Here is a 21,440-nt window from a genome sequence, read left to right on the forward strand (position 1 = left end):
TTTCAATAATAACAATAAGGCTTGTCTTCGAGTCCGAAGATTAATGAGGAGTGCAGTTTGCGATATCTAAAAAAATGACTCAACAGAAAACACAACGGCGGCCTTGTGTTTTGTTTACTAATAAAAAAAAATCGTGTAGGCTTCTATGGAAACAGAAATGTAAACAAATAAGGTGGGAAAAAAAGTCATATTTCAATCTCTGACAGTGCAATTATCCTTTATCCTACATGAGCACGGTCACTAAGGGAATTAACTGTGATAGGAAAAAAATTGCATTTACATTATTACACGGTTGTGGTTTGAGTGTGTCGTAATGTAGACTTGCAGCCGATAAAAAAAAAAAGGTAAGGAGTGTGCTTATGACGTCAGCGCAATGGCCGAGTTGTAAAGCAGTAGTTCCCTATTTTGGATTTCATGAGAGTATTTGTCATTTTAGTTTTGTCTACAGAGTTTAATAAGTTTTAAAAAGTGTTCAAGTAGTTTATTAATTGGATTAATTAATCAGAATTCTGGAGTCATTCCAATATGGAGTAAAAAAGTGACATATTTCAGTTAGCTGTCATCGAGTTTTAGTTTTAGGCTAAGTGACAAGTGAAGTGTGTGTGTTGTGTTGTTCGCTAGTCGACGTTATCAGTATCGCATGCATTTAGATCTACTTCTATCTGGATGCATTCCTGGAGACTAAGGAAAGAATTTCATGTTGGATTTATGGAACGTATATGTGGCATTATAGGTATAGATCTATAATTTAGACCTAGATATAGAATAATATAGATCTATATTCTATATAAATATAGATCTAGATCTAGATCAAGATTTATCATTTAGACTAGTCTAGAGTCTAGTAGATCTACATCTAGATCTATATATATAATATAAATATATAGATTCTATCAGTATATAGTATATGGCATTAAAATTGTTTCAGGTAAAACTAAAGTAAAGTCGATCTAATATTCTAAGCCAAGCTAGAATTCTAGATTTAGATCTAGATCTTATGATTCTAATATCTATTATTTTTTCTATCTATGCATATGGCATATGTTACATGTAGATCTAGATTCTAGATTATTCTAGATCTAGATCTATTCTAGAATCTAGAATCTAGATATCTAGAATTCTAGATCTATTACTGATTATAATTATAGTATTTATTTTTTTATAGATTATAGATCTAGATAGTACATCTAGATCTAGACCTAGTATACCTAGTAGGACGTAATCATCTTCTTTTTGAAGTAATGTCTGTATTATATAAGAAGAAGATTTAGTTAGAATAGTTAGATGTATTCTAGATCTAGCTAGATGCAGATTATTCATAGAGTCATTGACTATTGACCACTATTGTAGATCTATTCTAGCTAGATTATATTCAATATATTCTATTTTAATCTATACATTTTATTATAGATTAGATCTCTATCTGATCTAGATTTTTTAAAATTTCTAGACTAGACTCTAGAATACTCTAGATCTAGTAGATAATCAATCTGATAATGATATTTATTATTATTTATATAATTATTTATAGATAGAATAGATATCTATCTGTCTCAGACTCATTTCTCTTGACTGACTAGACTTAGACATAATTGCTTGATAGTGGGAAGCGTGGTCGCTTGAACTTGGCTTGGCTTGGCTACCTAGAAGGGGGCTCGAGGTTCGACACTAATCTATCTATAAATATGGTAATAATTATATTTTAAAAACTTATAAACTGGGATTTATGTATAGATGGATAGATAGATCTAGAAATAATTTCTTGATATATTCTAAATTAAATGGTTATATATGATACAATCTATCTATCTATAAGTATGATAATAATTGTATTTAAACAACTTATAAACTGGGGATTTATAATTTTATACAGATGGATAGATAAATCTATATAATATATACCATATAACATATATAACCATTTAATTTATATATATGTATGTATGTATAGATAGATTATTTGGAGCCTTGTCGTCAAGTTCTTGATGTGTTGATGTGTTGTTGTGTGTTTGGCAGTGTTTACAGAAGGCCTGATTAGGAGAGTACATAACAATATAAATACTAGCAGGATATGATCCGCAGCCTGCAGGCCTTAGTTTTGGTACTACTGATTTACTGGTTTGAATTTAGATCTATGCTAAACATGGAGAATGTTAAAAAGTTTTGTTTTTTAATAGAAATACAATTATTTACTTTTTGTAGTGTTAAAGACATTAAACATACACTACGGTCTCTGCCATGATCTAAGGAACATTTATACCAAGTTTTATCAAGATTGGTCAAACGGTTATGATTTCTATGTGGGATATACATAGATACGCCTTACTTTCTGCTTTATATATTAGATTACATATATATATATATATATATATATTAATAATCATTGACGAGTGTATTTAAAGAACTTATAAACTGGGAATTTATAATTATATTTTTCTTAGTCATAATCTAATCTAGATCTGATTAAAATGAACACTTTAAAAAAAAAAACAGAACGTTTTGCTGATCTTGTACATACAAATAAAAGTCAATTTAAACAGATATTCTTTCAAATAGCGTAATTACATTATTTTATACAAGCGACTCAAAAATCATGGTGTAACAACATTCACTTTTGTATTGTATTATGAAACACTTCAGATGGACGAGCTTGATGTACTTGTAATGATTCATGGTGTTATGACAAACTTCCAAGTGCTTACAATTTGAATCACTTATGTTTAAAACTGAGGCTGGCAAATATATTATTTTTCCAGTACTTTAAGAGACATAAATATTAGTAGAATTAATTTTTTAAAACAAAATTTGCTTTTGTGTAGCACAACTTTCATGCTTATAGAAGGCTCATTGCGCTATGGTGATATCTCATTGGTGGACCAGTGGGGGGGAGGGTGAATCTGGAAGGTTTCGGTGCTGCCTTCAGTCTGCCTTCTTGATATGTAACCAATTGGTTTTTAGCCACACATTCCGCATCTTAATGTATGTAAAATTAAAGTACCTCACCCAAAACACTAATGCAGTAACTTATATTTATCTATAAAATGTTAAAACAAAAGAAAGAAAGTTTTTACCTTTTGTTTTTGTTTACATTTCAACTATTTTAAATGGAAGACTCTCCTAATTCCTTTATTTGAAATGCTGAGCCTTTCACTTTGTCTCTACTTGTTAGGTAAGCTAGAAGTTCACCTGTATTTCAAATATCCCTTGCCATCTATATTTTGCTTTCCCCTACCATCCTTATGTTATGACCTTATTCCAGTCCCTTCATCTCACTAGCATGATCCAGTATTGCTTAACTTTTTCAATACATTGCCTTCTCTGCCAGCACCAATATCTCACTACTCCAGTCATCACTATGTTTCCAACTCTCAGAACTGAGGTCTTGCTATCCCGTGTCCCAACCATACCATATTTTTATTCTATGCTATCATATACATCTTGCTGCCCTATGCTTTTTTCCCTCTCTTGGCACTATCAAGTCACTTCATCTCCTAGCACTATAAAGTCACTTCATTCTCCTAGCACTATCAAGTCACTTCATCTCCTAGCACTATCAAGTCACTTCTTTCTCCTAGCACTATCAAGTCACTTCGTCTCCTAGCACTATCAAGTCACTTCGTCTCTTAGCACTATCTAGTTACTTCATTCTCCTAGCACTATCTAGTCACTTCATTCTCCTAGCACTATCTAGTTACTTCATTCTCTTAGCACTAACAAGTCACTTCTTTCTCCTAGCACTATCTGGTTACTTCATTCTCCTAGCACTATCAAGTCACTTCTTTCTCCTAGCACTATCTAGTTACTTCATTCTCCTAGCACTAACAAGTTACTTCGTCTCCTAGCACTATCTAGTTACTTCATTCTCCTAGCACTATCTAGTCACTTCGTTCTCCTAGCACTATCTGGTTACTTCATTCTCCTAGCCCTAAAGTCACTTCATTCTACTAGCACTATCTAGTCACTTCATTTCCTAGCACTATCAAGTCACTTCTGTCTCCCAGCTTAATCAAGTCACGTCTTTATCATAGCATTATCAAATCACTTTCGCTTCCCGGTAATCCCAAGTCACTTCTGTCTTCTGGTAACATCAAATCACTTGTCTCCTAGCACCATCAAGTCAATTCTGCCTCTTAGCACCATCAAGTCACTTCTGCCTCCTAGCACCATCAAGTCACTTCTGCCTCCTAGCACCATCAAATCACTTGTCTCCTAGCACCATCAAATCACTTGTCTCCCAGCACCATCAAATCACTTCTGTCCCCCCAGCACCATCAAATCACTACCCCCCAGCACCATCAAATCACTTCTTCCCCACAGCACCATCAAATCACTTCTGTCTCTTAGCACCATTAAGTTACTTCTGCCCCCCCCCCCAGCACCATCAAATCACTTCTGCCTCCCAGCACCATTAAGTCACTTCTGTCTCCCAGCACCATCAAATCACTTCTGTCTCCCAGCACCATCAAATCACTTCTGTCTCCCAGCACCATCAAATCACTTCTGTCTCCCAGCACCATCAAGTCACTTCTGTCTCCCAGCACCATCAAATCACTTCTGCCTCCCAGCACCATCAAATCACTTCTGTCTCCTAGCACCATTAAGTCACTTCTGTCTCCTAGCACCATTAAGTCACTTCTGTCTCCCAGCACCATCAAATCACTTCTGTCTCCCAGCACCATCAAATCACTTCTGTCTCCCAGCACCATCAAATCACTTCTGTCTCCCAGCACCATCAAGTCACTTCTGTCTCCCAGCACCATCAAATCACTTCTGTCTCCCAGCACCATCAAGTCACTTCTGTCTCCCAGCACCATCAAATCACTTCTGTCTCCCAGCACCATCAAGTCACTTCTGTCTCCCAGCACCATCAAGTCACTTCTGCCTCCTAGCACCATCAAGTCACTTCTGTCTCCCAGCACCATTAAGTCACTTCTGCCTACCAGCACCATCAAATCACTTCTGTCTCCCATCACCATCAAGTCACTTCTGTCTCCCAGCACCATCAAATCACTTCTGTCTCCCAGCACCATCAAGTCACTTCTGTCTCCCAGCACCATCAAATCACTTCTGTCTCCCAGCACCATCAAATCACTTCTGTCTCCCAGCACCATCAAATCACTTCTGTCTCCCTGTACCTCCAAATGGTGTCGGCTCACAGCCCTGTCGTATTCTCTCATCGGCTTCACCTTGCTCCTCTCTTAGCGTGTACGTAGAGCATTGCTATAAATAGAAAGCAAAAACAGTATACATTCATTGTTTGGCATCATCTGAAGCCTAAATAACATCCCAAAAAGTATTTATTTAGTTATTACTCCAGCAGAGTTATCTTAATGGGTGTATGTCTTTTTTTCAACTCAATAAAATATTTTTATGCATTACAACAGGAAATGAGTAATTTAGAGTAGTTACCCTTGTCAGCTTCCTGTCTACGTTATGAGGCGAACACATGGAGTTGAAATGTCTTTATGCAAAATGCTCCATGTTATGTGTCATAAACTTGATTCGTAATTGCATATTCAAAAAGGAGATTACATTAAATTGCTTCTTTTTATATTTAAAAAAACCCATCAAAGTTCAATGTCATTTTGAGTTGTCCTCCCCTTTTATATAAGCGAAGCCCAAATCCACCCTCCTTTACCGCACCTAGACTAACCTTTGCGAGGAAATGTCACATTGTAGGCTCTATTTATAGAATGCGATTTATCCAGGGGTGCCACTTTTCCGGAATAACCCGGAAATCCGGGTTTTGAGGGGTCCGATTTTCCCCCCTCCGGGTTTGCCTTCTACAATTTTGTTAAATCCAGGGTTTTAGTTGATTTAGATTTTTTCGAAATTTCTGGTCATTTTCTCCCGTTAATTTTAGTTTGTTAGTTCCGATCGCGCGAGCCGCCATTTTTAAACAAAATCGACCCGTCTCATATCTCGCGATTCGCGAGACTTTCACTTTGCATGCGCACTAAGCTTTATTTACCGGTACAGTATTTTTTTTTAAGTGACAAAAAAGTGTAAACATTCTAGATCTATAGAGAATTTCTAGATCTACGGAACGCGCCTCGAATCGGCTCGATTTAGAGTCTAGATCTATTTCTTTGATCAATCTAGAACTGATCTAGACTGTAAAGTCTTGTATTTAGTATAGATATAGTCTAGATCTACTCGCGTACCTAGCGGCTAGTCCTAGATCTAGAAATAGAAAGAAAAAAAAAATTCACGCGTGAGAAATTATTATTTTTTTTCTTTCCGTGTTTTATATTTTAATATTTGTATAGGTTCCTTATAGACATAGGGCCTTAGCCTATGTCTAGACTAGTCTAGAGCTATATTGGTCTAGAGTATTATATAAGTAGGATCTAGATTTAGGATATTTACATCGTTTTTAGATCAGAACTAGATCTAGATTCTAGAATCAATGATTGAAGAATTAAATTAATAAGTTTGCGTTCGCCTGAAGACTTAGACTACTTAGAGGCTAGAAAAAATAGATCGATTGGTCAATAGATCTTGATTTATACAAATAAATTATAATTATGTATAAGCAGTCCAGCACATTCTAGCCATCTAGGTCTACATTTAAATATTAGAAACTAAATCTAAATGTTCATTTTGGAGTAAATCTGGACTAAATCTCAAAATCAATTTGATCTTGTTACAATAGATTTACAGGTCCATGCATGTACATTGATGGAATCAGTTTGATCAATGTTGATTAAAGTTTAAAGTAGGCTGCTTCAAATGAATAATGAGGGAAAAAATGTTAAAAGAGAGAAACATCATTTAAAATAACTGTGTTTGGGGGGGGGTGTACAAACATTGTTAATATAAAATTGTACTAAATCCTGTTAACTTGTATTACAAGCTTTATCAATAAATACACACAAGCTCTATTTATTATAATTATAGGCTTACTAATTACATATTTAAAACATGGGGGGCATATTATGATATAGATCTAGGTAGTAATTTAATACTGTTCTTCTTTCGTAAAATTTTGGTGCTTAAATTGTATATGCCGTACGTTTCAGGGTTGGTAAAGTTTAGGGTTTATGATTTCAGGGTTTGTAAAATTTGGAAATTCGGGTTTCAGGGTTTACTTGGTCTCATGGGTGGCACCCCTGGATTTATCCCTGGACAGGTTTGACCCAGCTCACCAAATACATGTGTGTGTTTGTGTGTGTGTATGTCCCCGTATGTGTTATGATGCAATCTTTATATCTCGACACACCAGCGAATTAGGAATACTAATTACTTCACCTCTAATGAGTGTCTGTTACTCAGTATTTGATGTTAAGTATTTAGGCACGCAATCTTTGGCGTTCCTGAAATAAGATGTTCACCCTATGGAATGGTGCAATTGGTCCAGTGTACTCAGCAGAACAGAAAATGAAATGAGGCATAGAAACTGTTTTCCTTTGTGTGCTACCCACACTTGGGGTCTCGATCTCGCCAAGCGCCTGTGCTTGGCTGAGCGGTTAAGCGCTTGGTTTCCGAACCGGGTGTCCCGGGTTCGAATCCTGGTGAAGACTGTGATTTTTAATTTCGAGATCTATGGGCGCCTCTGAATCCACCCTGACAATAGTTATAGATAGAAAGAGGTGACTAGTTACAAAGCTTATATATTAACTCTGTCTGGCTGGCTGGATTCTTTGACACTTTTTTCTCCCACTTCCTATTCTCGGATCAAGTTGAAATTTGTGCACAATGGACCTCATTCACCAATCGTAAACAAACAACATTTATTCACGTGATAATATTGATAAAACAACGAAAAAAAAAACTGTCACGTAATAGCCATTGTGTATTAAAATTAGATCGTAATTTGTATAGAAGAGACAGAGGGAATCACGTGGTAAATGTTGTTTGTTTACGATTGGGTGAACGAGGTCTATTATTCATAGCCGAAGACAATAAAAGAATAAAAAAAAAACACCAATTAGTTAATCAATTAATGGCAATTCATTAATTTTGTTTATGTTGAAAAAGGGAAATAAGCCTTGCAGTATTGAGGGATATGTCAGTGATTGTGTGGTGCTTTCCTTCCTTTTTTTAAAGTTTTTTTTTTTTGAAATAACAGACAGATATGAGTAAAACCAACATTCAATTCCTTAGCTTTATCACACTTAAGGTGTGCCTGTTAAGATCCTAAAAGTGGTGACTTCTGTCTAAATGCTGTTCGGTCATAACGATTAACTTAGTTAGTTTTTTGGTGGGTATACATGCCGGGGCCTATTATTCTTCATTGACATATGCAAGGACTGCATCGTTTGCTGTCCGGTTGGACTCGTAGACGAGTCTCTTCTCCCTCACTTAAGTACCCGGTACTGGAGCTCTGACTTGAAGAGTTGGATTTTATTTCATTTTTTTTTTTACTTCCGATGTCATTTCCTCTGTCCATCTAGCTGTAGTCAGTTCTAAGAAAAATAAAAGTAATTGCTGGTACTGCTTATCACGTGCTACCCACCTTAACCATTACAGACTAAGGTAAATCTTAATTAAATATTTCAAGCCATCCCTAAGGTCATAAGGTAGAAAACTTTCTTCTTTTATTTCCTAAAGCGAATAGTGTGTTGTTGGTTTAAATTTGGAGTAATATTTGAATAGTTTTATTTGAAAAAAAAAATCCAGCCCTGTGAAATTGTTTGTGGTCTTTCATTACTTTTTAAACGTTACTCAACTCTTCCCTGGATAGTTTGACAGCTACGCTAGGCGGAGCACGTATCCCGTATGGGGGACGACGTATGCCAAAGCAGTCTTTTTTTTTTTGTGAGATGAAAGGTGGTCGGCGTAACAGAGGTGCCCCACGGAAACGCTTTAAAGACCAGCTTAGGCGCCCAACTTGCTTTAACTGACACAGAAGAAAGCACCTGGCTGCAGGCGGCTTCTAAACAAAACAGCTGGAGGTCTTACAAACGCCGCGGGATACGCACTTGAGACCAAAATAAAATCCACTGCCGTGGACAGGCGTAGACGCGAAGAGAGAAGCCAAATCGACCACCGCCGGACAATTGTTATTTCTGCGCTGGATGTGGCAAAATATGTTGGTCACAGCTGGGACTGCGTAGTCGCGTGAAATACTGTGCTCCTCGTTAATCTTCGGACTCGAAGGAATGGCCATGTTATTATAATCTTAAAAAAAAAAGGTCATCTGTGGTTATACGAGTCACTATCCTCCTCCAAGTGACTATCCTCTGTTTACCCCAACAACCATCTAGATGTCGAAAAATTGTGGACAAAGTGCCACAAGATGCAAACAAAGTGCCACAAGATGCAAAGTGCCACTAGATGCACACAGCTACATCAAAAGTCGACCGCATTTCTTCCCGCTGCCCGTGCGAAACAAAAAGTATAACAAGTTGTGAAAGAAACAACGAAACAAAACAACAATAACGTTCTTTATGTCCACGGCTTGATCCCCCCTCCCCATACACACACACCCCTGCTGCCAGACAGGATGAGGCGCTCTCGGAGGATAGCGCGCGTGTACAAGCAGGAGGATGAAACGGCTCGCGTTCTTTCACTTATCTCTTATACTCTTTCTCTCTCTGGTCTTAAGAGGAGGGGGGGGGGGAGTTCCCGTTTTCTATGTCAACTGGTTTTTCTCTGAGCTGACATAGCTGTGTGTGCTATTGTCATGGACAAACTGATAAGCTAGCCTGACATTAAATTGTTCTTTCCCCCCCCCCCCCCCCGAAAGAAAAGAACCTCGGTGTTTTATTAGCGTTCAACATTTCACATAGTCTAAGATACACAACTTGGGAGAAATTTTGTAGCACTAGCTGCTATTCGTGCTTCGCCCCCCCCCCCCTTACACACATACTTTAGGCCCGTAAATTCTATTACCCCTTCTTTCCCCCTCCCCAACATAGCCAATACTATCTCTAATTTTAGGCTCAAGAGTTATATATATCTCAATCATTTTGTACTAATACAGCTTTTGCATTTCTCTTTTATTTAAAACGTATTGGGAAGAATAAAAGAAAAACAAAAACCCTACTATTTCCTTTATCTCTACTAAATTATCACTGTCTGGGCCTTGTGGGTGGAGGGGAATCACCCACTCCCCTCTCTGTGTGTAACCTGATATATACTACTATATATTGATTGTATAACCCCCCCCAAAAAAAACCGTGTTACATTTTGAGATTTCACTTCTGGCAATTCGGCGTGGCTGCAGTGAACCATAACGCTTGGAGTCGAATTCCATTTTATCAAATCGGATTTTCCGAACACCATTTTCCTGTAGGTTCACATAGCAATGAATATTTTTTTTTTTAAAAGCCTCTCCCGTCAGAAAAAACAAAACAAAAACTTTTGTCAAGTTTAGGTTTTAACCAACTGTTGATTGAAAGTTCCATTAAAGTACACCATGGCTTTCAGCTTCTAACTGCTACTTCCGGTCTTCTTAAAGTTTTTTTTTTTTATAAGCTAGCTCTGTATACATTTTATGCACATGTATATAGATCTATACTTTTCTCAAACATTAAATGCGCTTTTCCTTTTGTCCCCAAATAGATGCCAATGTTATTACAGTTTTTCTATAAGTCTACTCATTTGTTGTTGAAATTAATTATGCATATCTTATGCAAATACATACATATTAGCCATTTTAATTAAAACAAGAGGAAAAAGTCTTTTCGTGTTAGGCATGGTAGTACCTTTGTAACACTCCGTATATCTGTAACTCCGATCTCAGTGTGATGTTCACGATGTTTAAAATATGCTCATACGTTCAATGTGCGAACGCTACTTTTGGATTTTCTAAATCGTGCCCTTTTTGCTTTTAAAATGAAGTATGTATATTTTATGCATGAATGCAGGCATGTACATATAAACCATTTTTAATACGATGATAAGAAAAGGCAGTTCGTGATTAATGGTTTCACTTTCGTCGAAGTGGAAAGTGCTGAACTATTTTACAATGAGTGCATACACAATTCTGATGTTTTAGAGGCTAAACTACCATACGCGTTTTAAGGGTTAATTGTAGGTCGCTGTGGCGATAAAGTTACGAGCACGATTCATCCAAAAGTTGCCGACTACGAATTTGTCACCGTGTTGTGATGTTGAAAATGTTTCCTAAAATATAAATGACATAATTACCTTTACGTAAAAAAACTTTTTTTTTTTTGAGGGCTAAAACCATCTTCCAGAAAGCAGAGGCGGGCTTAGCAGTGGACAAAACTAAGTTTAACTTTTATTACAATATAACCAAATTCAACTTGTGATGAAATGAAATAAATACTGTAGATGTTTAGTCATAATATAAAATGGTATTCTGAACAAAATCTAAGTACACAAACACGTCTTTTCAGTCTGGCGGTCTGGAGTCTTCTATCCAACCAGGATAGCTGACGTCAATGCCGTTTATCTTGCATCAGTCACACTGCATAGCTTACCTCTTCCCACCGTCACCATAGAGACACACGAGCTAACGGGCTCGCCCGTCTTCAATGCTTTAGCGGCCTGTAGGCCTTATTATTGTTTCAAAATATACTACCTTATGTAGGTACTTTTTTTTTTTTATTGTTTCAAAATATACTACCTTATGTAGGTACTGCACTATTGAACGTTTGACTTCAATTCATACCGCATACGTTCGTTAACCGTTGAAACATCTTCTCCAAGTACTGTAAAGTCTTAACTCTTTCTCTCCGTAATTATTTACCACATTCTGGTGGAATCAAAGCTGGTATCGTCAGTTAGGAGATAGAGTTAAAGGGAACTTACCTTTTCTGATTCAATGAATGTTCTGTTTTATTCTCCTCCGTGTAGGATTGATCCTTCGATTCAATCCATATAATAAGTGGCCCCACTGAAAGGGGTAAGCCACTAGTAGTTTATGTTCTGTCTGTGATACTGTCCGTCAGTCCGTCTAGATAGAAACGATAGGAAAACCCAATTTCATGATATTATGATATATTATTTTGGGTTTGTGTTTTAATTATTTAATAAGAAAACACGTGACCTGACTTAGTCCTTTTGACTTCAACTGGAGCATAGGGGTCACCAGTGCTACTCCGCCTGGGCTATTCCCCTCAGTTTGGGTCCATGTCCATCATACCATCTTTGCTTCTTGGCCTACTGATATCCTGTTTGGTCTCTCAGCCTCTCTCTTCCCATGTGTGGGTTGCAGTCTAGAGCCTGTCTTTGCAATATTTGCTGCTGTTCATCGCATTGCATGCCCATGCGTAGGACAATGTTTTAATCTTCACGGCCAATGTCGCCGCTGTATTAATGAGCTTGTTGGTCCCCAAATGTCATGACGGAACGAGCGCATTTCCCCCCTTCTTCCTAACTATCTGGGTCAGCCGCCGTGTAGGCCCGGCCTGAAGTGTTTCTGTTGGCAGTCTTAATGACTGCGTGTGTTTTGCATCCAAGCAACTTAATCGTTTGTCGAATAATTGGCCACGGGGTTTTGGCGGTTTGTCGTTGTCCTGAATGGGATTTCGTCTCATTAGCACAAACAAAGCCAATTATAGACTTGAGCTGACAATGTGAAATCCGCATCGAGACTAGGTCTATTACAGTGTTTCCCAATTTTTTTTGACCTGTGTGTACCCCTCCACACGACGAATCAATTCTCTAATGCCATTTTTATTGGTACATCAAAAACTATAAATCTTTTACAATTACTTATTCAATTGGGGGACTAATTTGTACATATCTGACTTTCATAGTGGGTATAAAAACAATATGTGATCTTACTTAACCTTGAAAAACATCGCTTTTTATATTTTTACCCTATCTTTTAGATATTTATATTCAAGATGTATATAATAATACCGATTTTGAGTTTGTATAAATATGAAAGCAAATAATATTACAGAGTGTGAATTAAAACTTATTACTAATTTATTTTAAAAGAATAACAGAATATAATAAATCAACATATTTAATGAGGTACAACGCGTACCCCCTTCAAAGTCTTCCCGTACCCCTGGGGGTACGCGTACCCCACTTTGGGAAACACTGGTCTATTAGAATGCTTTCCTTTATTCTATAAACTCCTTGTTTATTTTGTGTTTATTTATGATTAAAAAAAACGTTATGGAATAAAAAGCGTACTGGGAGGGGAGAGAATGGTGTTAAACGTGCAAACTTACATCGCTGAACTGCTAAACAAAGATTTTTTTTAAAAAAGCTTAGCAATTTCCTATAAAATAGTAGAGAAAGCTGGGTGTGGGGGTAAAACGGAGGAGGGTTACAGTAAAAATGTTTCGGATGTTCCTTCAGAGTTGATAATTTACTAAACCAAACATCTCGCAGCACGACGGAGAAGGCAGCGGGCAGGGTATGAACCCTGGACCATTGAGCAATCCGAGCGACAGTCCCGTGCGCATACCGCACCACCAGGCAGCCATCCTAGAAAGGTATCAGTAGCCTATTAGTCTACTGCTAGGTACCTTACTAAAATTCCCCTTGCTAGGCATTTATCTAGGAGTTGCCGAAAATTGTAGAACATCTTGCAGATCAATAGGTCTACAGAAAATCGATAAACTCTGCCAAAAAAACAACAACAACAAAAAAAAAAACAAAAAAAAAAAAAACAAAAGCCTCTTCTTACGTTGATTCATTAATCATGTCCAAACATACAAACTATTAAATGTCACAATAAAAGAATTGGAGATTATTAATACATGAACGCATGTCCGGTCTGTAGAATACAGACGTGTCGATTAGTCAAGTATTTTATCAAAGCATATTTTTACCATCAAAATCTGTCTATCTGGTACACATTTTAAACACGTTATTTCTCCCGCAACCATTTCTTGTACCCAACAACAAATTCTAAAAAAAATTAGTAATTAATTATTTTGCTCGGTGACTCAGTGGTTAAGCACTTGGCCTCCGAACCTGGAGTCCTGGGTTCGAATCTCGGGGAATAATGGGATTTTGAATTTCGTGATTTCAAGGGTGTCCCTCAGTCCACCCAATGGGTACCTGACTTTAGTTTGGGGAAGGTAAAAGCGGTTGGTCGTTGTGCTGGCCACATGATTCCCTGCTCGTTAACCGTTGCCTAAAGAAAAAGATGACATTTACATCATCTGCCACATAGATCGCAAGGTCTGAAAAGGGATATTAATTAATTATTTTGATACCAACTAGGGAAGTTAATCCTTCAGTATTTAGAGATATGGCTAAATATGTGGGGTTTTGTCCCCTTATATAATTCTATTATTTCCCCCTTAGATTATAGTTTTTAGAGGGTTTTTTTTTTTTTTGGTTTTTATTTGTTCTTTTCTGCACTGTGAGTTCTAAGCTCTTTTACTTACTTTGTCGACAGCAGTGATCTCTCATTATGGCGTCCTTGACATTGTTTGTTCTTAGTGTTTAAAAAAAACACGTCAACGGGATCTTAAAAAAATCAAAGGAAAGATTACTGTGATTAACTTTAAGTGTGAAAATACCCAATAGATTCAATTCACGATGATCCGTTCTATTCAGTCTCGATTGGTTTTGCGACAATGTGTATACGCTTATAAAAGTCGCCCCTTCCTTCCGAGTTCACGTAAGCCATTGGTAAGCCTTGTTATCTTGTGATACCAAGACTACCTGTGCTCTGCAGTGATCAACCATTATTTGGTTTCAAATTTTATTGAATCAAATGTACTTCGTTGTTAGGTATGCACATCTCTTCTATAACAAAAGTGGAGCGATCGGGCGTCATTTACTTGACATAGTTTTGACTTAGATTTTTTAGTGTAAAAAAAAAAAAGTACTTTGGTACACAGAGAACTTATCTAAAGACGTTATATGACTTTACAAAAAGACGATTATGTATAGACATTTAGATGTATATAGCGAAGCAAGGCACACAAGGTCCTGGGCAAGGAAATACGATATCGGGCCCTATTTCCGTAGGTAGAGTGGGGTTAAAACAAAATCAAGTCATCCCCTTGTAGGCATCAGTACATTTACACAACTTTCCATTCCTGGTTCTACCTTTTACATGGACAAGTAATGAAAGTCAATACACTTACTTCGGTTGGGCTTGTTTCAAACAATAAACTTGATACAATTTAATTCTAATAGATAATATTTTAAGGACCCCTAATGGCTCTAGCTCCGTGTACCATATATCCTTCGCCCCAATGGTATATACTTTAGTTGTCGTGAATTTATCGGTTCTGCTGAATATACTAGACTGTTTAGTTGCGGTTTCCTTAAAGAAAAACAAACAAGCAAAATAAAAAAATAAATAAAAAAAAACCCAACAAAACAAAGCTTATATTAAATATATCAATTAGTTTGGATCAGTCATGTAATTGAAATTTGTTATACGCCTCAGACGTCAACCTATAAAGGGAACTAACTAAACTTATACCACCACTTCAGTCAGGTACTATTTCTTTCCTTTCTTTGAGATACTAAACACAAGAATTTATTACCAATAGTTAATTAACTAATTGGTTAATTAAAAAAAATTGACTCTTGTGTTGTCAGTTTAAAAAAAAAATTGTGCGAAATTTCCGAGATTGGGTGTGGGAGAAATAACGTGTAAAAACTTGTATCCAGACAGACAGAGTTTGAAGTGTGTATAAGCTTTGTCAAAATGACTCTTGCTTTTTGTTATGCTGTGCTGTCAGGCGTGCTAACACACACATAAAACAAACACGTGCCAGTGTTTATGCATTAAGAAATGACATCAACCACAGCGATTGGAAGATTGGGCAGAGGCTCAGCAAGATGTGGCATTGTCGGGGAGGGGAGAGGAAAGATATAATGCGATGAAGGGGATATTATCTTTACATATGTTTCGAATGTTCTTTAGAACTGAAGATTTCTACATCCTAGACCAGTGTTTCAAAAACTTTTGACCTATGCGTACTGTTACGTGCGCATCTTAGTGTAAATGTGAAATGGTGCGAATGCGTGTTGAAAGGAGAAGAAGAACCAAAATGGAGGAATATGAACAAGAAAGTGTTTTCAGTATTAATAAAGATTAAAGTATTTATAAACTGTGATTTGTCGTTTTCATGTCTAAAGAGTCTCATCCAATATGAAGACGTAACACGTACCCCTTCTAGAATTTTTGTAACGCTGAGTACTCCTCGGCCCCCCTCCCCCCTTTTTTTAGTAGTCATTTTTCTTAGTATGTCTACATACACAAAATAATAAAACTATCGCAATTAAATATTCAATTAGTGAGTTTATTTTTTGCATGCTTCAGAGATACAACAATAACATTCTAAGAAAAATGGAAACATAGTTTTTCAATTGAAAAAGTGGGCGTGTCGACGGAAGCTGTAACATCCCTATCCATTTACGGGTCTTGTAGAAATTTGTCTTGAAATGTAAAATAGGGCCGTATTTGAGTTTATAAAAGCTTAAATAACAAAAAGGATTTAAAACTTATAATATTGTATTTTAATGTATAAACTAAATGAATATTTTAAAAAAATCAGTATAGTTGATTATGTGCAACGCGTACCCCCTTCAAACTCTTCCCGTGCCCATGGGGGTACGCGTACCCCACCTTGGGAAACACTGTCCTATACGAAACCTCCCCCCAGGAAGGCGGGGATATTGGCGGCCAGGGTTCGAGCCCGGGAATATCGAAACGACAGTCCAAAACACTAACCACACAACCGGACAGCCAAACTAATGCCCACTATTTAGGAAATCAAGCTTTAAAAAGAAAACCAAAATAGCAAGCGAATTTTGATATCGTGATCGCAAAGAAGCCTGTATTGTATTACACGTACTTATAAAATCTCGATTTTTTTTTGTGTGAAATATTTAGTGATCTAATTCTATTCTTGACATTTTTTTTTTAGATCAGCAGAAGCTTTCAACTTTTAGTTACAACCGCCAGCAAGCGTTTGAATGGCTTATCGCTACGTTATGCAGACAAATCTCGGGATTCATTAACAGGGACAATGCATTTGAGTGTGACCTTTATTGTGCTTATTGTATGCTTAAGCTCTCCACCCCCGCTGTCTTTACACGCGTACAATTGTTTTAATCATAACGACCCCCACCGCTCAAGTGTTGCTTTTAATTAGATTCTGCAAGCGGCAATGGACGCTGATAGATTCACCAGGCCCTCCTTTCCGCTGTCAAGATATAGTCTGCGTACGTCACACACAGATAATGGCCGGTATCCTCACAGCGTCTTTACTCTTCAAGTTGAGATATGGGCAACCACTGGGCTCGCACCCTGCCCTCTCCCTTTTCCTGTCTTGATCTCCATTCTTTACCACCCCCCCATCCTTTTTTTTTTCTCTCCCAACACACACACACACACACACACGCTCTCATAAACAGGACATGTTGAGACCATTCCACCTGATAAGAAGACTTACGAAATCAGTGGCCTACTTTTCAAAAGGGTCGATGCATTGCAGTTGAAAAGGGTGCATCGGATCACTGTAGCCCGGAAAGGTGTTTCGCGTCATTGTAGCTCCTGGGTTGCTTAACATACATTGTCACCGTTCAGATGCTACACGCCGTTGAAGTCTTAGGGCTCCAAGGGTGCTTGACATCTCTGAAGTCTTAGGGCCCCGAAGGGGTGCCGGAGGCGTGCTTTATAAAGTAATTAAGAGACTGCGGGATAAACATCTTGTAGACTTTTGACAAAATGCTTAGTTAAATGTATTTCCAGACACTTTATCTTTCATCATTAATCTCTCCTCTCACCCCCACTGGCGCAGCTAGCGATCAAGAATTCAGTGCTATTTCATCCTATTTCGAGCACTTTCCAGGGTCTATTTTTAATGTATGGCGGATAAACTCTATATAGATAGCTTGATGTCGTATCCGATGTACTTCATACAGGAAGGGTTGATAATTTTTTTTTTTTTTTTTACTTTATTTGTTAATTTTTTTTGCTTAATGCACAATCACATTTTCTAAACTGTAGCTAATTTAAAAAAAAAATTGTTTGGCAACTTTAAAGTTCAATTTATCATCCTTGACATTGTTTAGTTTAACGTGAAAATTACTTCTTTTTTTTTTCAAAATAAAAATATTGGTCAGTGCCGGACTGAATCCTGTGTTGACTCTTGACACCTTCCCTTTTCATATTAGGTTCTCGCCCAATAGACCACTAGGTCTGCAAGGGACCACTAGGTCTGCAAGGGACCACTAGGTCTGCAAGGGACCACTAGGTCTGCAAGGGACCACTAGGTCTGCAAGGGACCACTAGGTCTGCAAGGGACCACTAGGTCTGCAAGGGGAACTTAACTTTTTACGCTTGTTCTCGACGACATTCTGGAATACGATCGAACGTTGCCCGGTTCTTTCCGGGTGATCACATGACCATCTGAGGAGTGAGCCACTCGTCTCTGTTGACCGCTCGCTTAGCGCTGGCCTGTGTCATCTTTGTTGACTGATCACACACGCTATTACCTCTAGCCACGTCGCCACCTTAGTCATGACAATATCTATTGTGGGAAGCGTGGTCGAGAGGCCAAGTGCGCTTGAACTTGGCTTGGCTTGGCTACCTAGAAGGGTGTTCGAGGTTCGACACCCGACTCGGGCAGAGTTGTGTTTAATGAGCTCCTAAAGGCAGATACCCCCTCCCCCACTTGATCTACAAATTGGATTGGACCAAAAGCGCTCTGAGCATGCTATAAGCATGAAAGTAGCGCTATATAAAAGCTATAATAATAATAATAATCTTTACCCACCCGTTTTAGTGGCCTTCACTTCCGCCCACTGTCACCCCTGCCGTTTGACTCAATTACTCAACGTTTGACAAGTAAAATAAGATACTCCTTGCGATCAATGGGGCAGACGATGAATGGCATGACGACGACCAACCGCATGTACTTTCCCCAATGAAGGCCAGGTACCTATTAGTTTTGGCTGGCTAAAAAAAAAAATCACGAAATTCGAAATCCCAATTTTCACCGAGAATCGAGCCACAACGAATCCAGGCTTGGACTAAGTCGTATAGTAATCGTCATTTGTGAAACAAAAACAAAGTAATGATTCCGTGACAATTATGTTGAATTTAGGTTTGTAAACTCTCCCATTTAGATCCGTTACGTTGGAATTCGAACTCGCTGACCTCGGCTTGACACTAGCTTCTTGAATAATAATTGCCCTTTTTTTTTTTACTCTCCAGATATTTCCATGCCAAGGCCAGGGTCATGACACTGGATAAGTTCATGTGGATAGCATTCTTTTAAGATGTAACAGTTCTTGCGGATTACCTTGACTTTATTTCGATGTGCATGTGTTTTGTGGATGTGCTATTCTGGTATGCCATGGAATAAAAAGGGGAATGACTCACGGATATAACCCCCAGGCAGCTCCACCGTGATCTCGACTCCTGTCCATAACCACGGTCTGTGGACGGAGGGAACAGGATGGATAAAAACATCAACGGTGAGTTTGTTTACGATGTGCCAGATTAGTGCTGTCGAGAATGTTTGCCAAATGTTCATGTTGATTTGATTTCGAAATTAAAGTAGCACCAGCCCTGTCCAATGTCACTGTAACCCAGCGCACCTTTATTACTCAATGGGGGGGATTTTTCATGAATGGAAGCCAGCTACCTTTGTGTTAATCGGTTTACAGAATACAGAAGAGTTGCATTCTTAACAGTATATATATATATATATATAATTATTTTTCACTTTTAAGCATTGCTAAATCAACATTATGAGCTCTTTCACTTATAACGCGAAGTAATTTTTAACTGCCCCAGAAAGGAGAAAAGCCGCAATTAGTTTTTTTGTGGCCTGTCCGTCCGTCCCGTTTAGATAGCAACAACCAGAATATATAAAATCCAAAATGATGATATTTCAGATCTTGTAAAGTTCTGGTGCAACGGCTACTTTTTTTTTTCTTCTGAAAGCTAATTGTTTTTTAAATTAAATTGCAAGCATTTTTTTAAATTTTATTTTAAAAAGAGGAGGTTCAAACTTCTTCATTAATAAACTACATTTATTGATGTATTCGCGCATTGGTTAAAAAAATAGTCTCTAAGATCACAATTGAAGAACTATTAATGAATAACTATTGAGTGGATCTATTAATTTAATCATGATTCATCGTATCAAGACCGGATGTAATTTTAGATGTAATCCATTATATCTAGACTAGACCTAAATCTATTTTTAGACCTACCGGTAAAAGACTAGACCTATAATATATTGAGGCGTGTCAATACGCCTATGAATCACGATATAGATAAATACATCTGAAAACATCATTAAAATAGTCTGGTAAATAAGTTTTGTTTAATACACAAAAAAAATATATATAAACAAAAGTAAATAAATAAACCAAAAAAAAAAAACATTTGATGGATGTCTGGCTGCGTGGCTGAGAAGGTAAATGAGCTTGATCAATCAAGAGGGCGCACGTTCGAATCCTGATCAGATTAAACAAAAATGCCTTTTATAAAGGCAGCATGCAGCATATCGTTAATTTGTTGTTTTGTTTGTTTTTCTTGCCTAAACGTCTACAACAGTGATGCCCAACTTAATTCGACCTGCAGGTTATTTTAATTTCCGACACTCGTGTCGCGGGCCACATCACCGAAAATGTACAAAAATGAAATAAAATAAACCTGAAGCAATTTTATTAGAAACTTGTGGATTTAGTACTTACATCAGTTAATGGGATATTGGAATTTATCTCTCTTTTTTTTTTAAGCGTCGGAAAGCTGCTTCATTTCTCTAATTAAAATGTGGGCAACATTGTAGCTAGGCTTTACCAACTACTGATTTTCTTGTCTCTTTTAGGTAAATATTCCCATTGATACTCCAATCTATTAGCGTAGTTTAACAATATTTTTGTTCGCTGTTCAAACCAAGACTGCTGCCATATTTTGGTTTATAATGCCGTTTAAATGTTGTTTTTTTTGGTGTTTTTTTTTTAATAGCCTTACTTTCTTTATAAAACAAACATGTTGGCTTATTATCATGTTCCACAAACAAGTTAAGATCCGTTCACTTTTCCTGGTAGATTCTAAATTCAGAGTCCACTTGTAGTTACTTCGGCTCTCCCATTTCCCATTTCGTAAACCCACAAATATTAAATTTCATGGTACCAAGCCATCAGAGAAAAAGTCTAGGTAGGATACATTTTCAACCTTTTTTGGGAGGGGAATTATCTACATTTTTTGCTGGCATTTCTGCGGGCCGGATCTGGCTCGCGGGCCGTATTTTGGGCATCACTGTTCTACGAGTATCGATAATAGGTAGTTCAGCTTGTTTTGAATATTTAAAAAATGATAATTTGACATTTTATTTAGACAATCAAAATAAGACCATGGCCTGCGTATTTTGTTTGGCCGAATCTGAGTTTTTTGTAATAACATTAACTATTTTTGTAATTTTGTTATTATTCAGTTGGCAACAGTTATCTTACAATATAGCGTCCTTGAGATTGCTACTTTTGTCTCTTGACTTCTTCGTCTTTTCCTTTTGTTACATTTGTCTTCAGGCTTCTTTAAAAGTTGATATTGTGTCACGTTTCTTTGAATC

At 37.4% G+C, this 21,440-nt stretch overlaps 2 protein-coding genes across 2 annotated transcripts in view; one reads left to right on the forward strand and one right to left on the reverse strand.

The window, feature by feature from the left end:
• The first annotated feature begins 358 nt into the window (after window positions 1-358).
• LOC106060316 (mitogen-activated protein kinase kinase kinase 2-like) overlaps window positions 359-21,440 on the forward strand; it is a 77,473-nt gene continuing 56,391 nt past the window's right edge. The window contains exons 1-2 of the mRNA XM_056014469.1: window positions 359-733; window positions 19,070-19,332. Coding sequence (XP_055870444.1) covers window positions 19,314-19,332 — 19 coding nt within the window. The 5' untranslated portion in view covers window positions 359-733; window positions 19,070-19,313. The remainder of the gene's footprint in view (window positions 734-19,069; window positions 19,333-21,440) is intronic.
• Window positions 4,350-5,177, reverse strand: LOC129923298 (circumsporozoite protein-like). Its single transcript, XM_056013568.1, has one exon. The coding sequence runs from the start codon at window positions 5,175-5,177 to the stop codon at window positions 4,350-4,352; it is 828 nt and encodes a 275-aa protein (XP_055869543.1).

This window comes from Biomphalaria glabrata, chromosome 16, assembly GCF_947242115.1.
Source record: "Biomphalaria glabrata chromosome 16, xgBioGlab47.1, whole genome shotgun sequence".
In the NCBI taxonomy this organism is placed as follows: domain Eukaryota; kingdom Metazoa; phylum Mollusca; class Gastropoda; family Planorbidae; genus Biomphalaria; species Biomphalaria glabrata.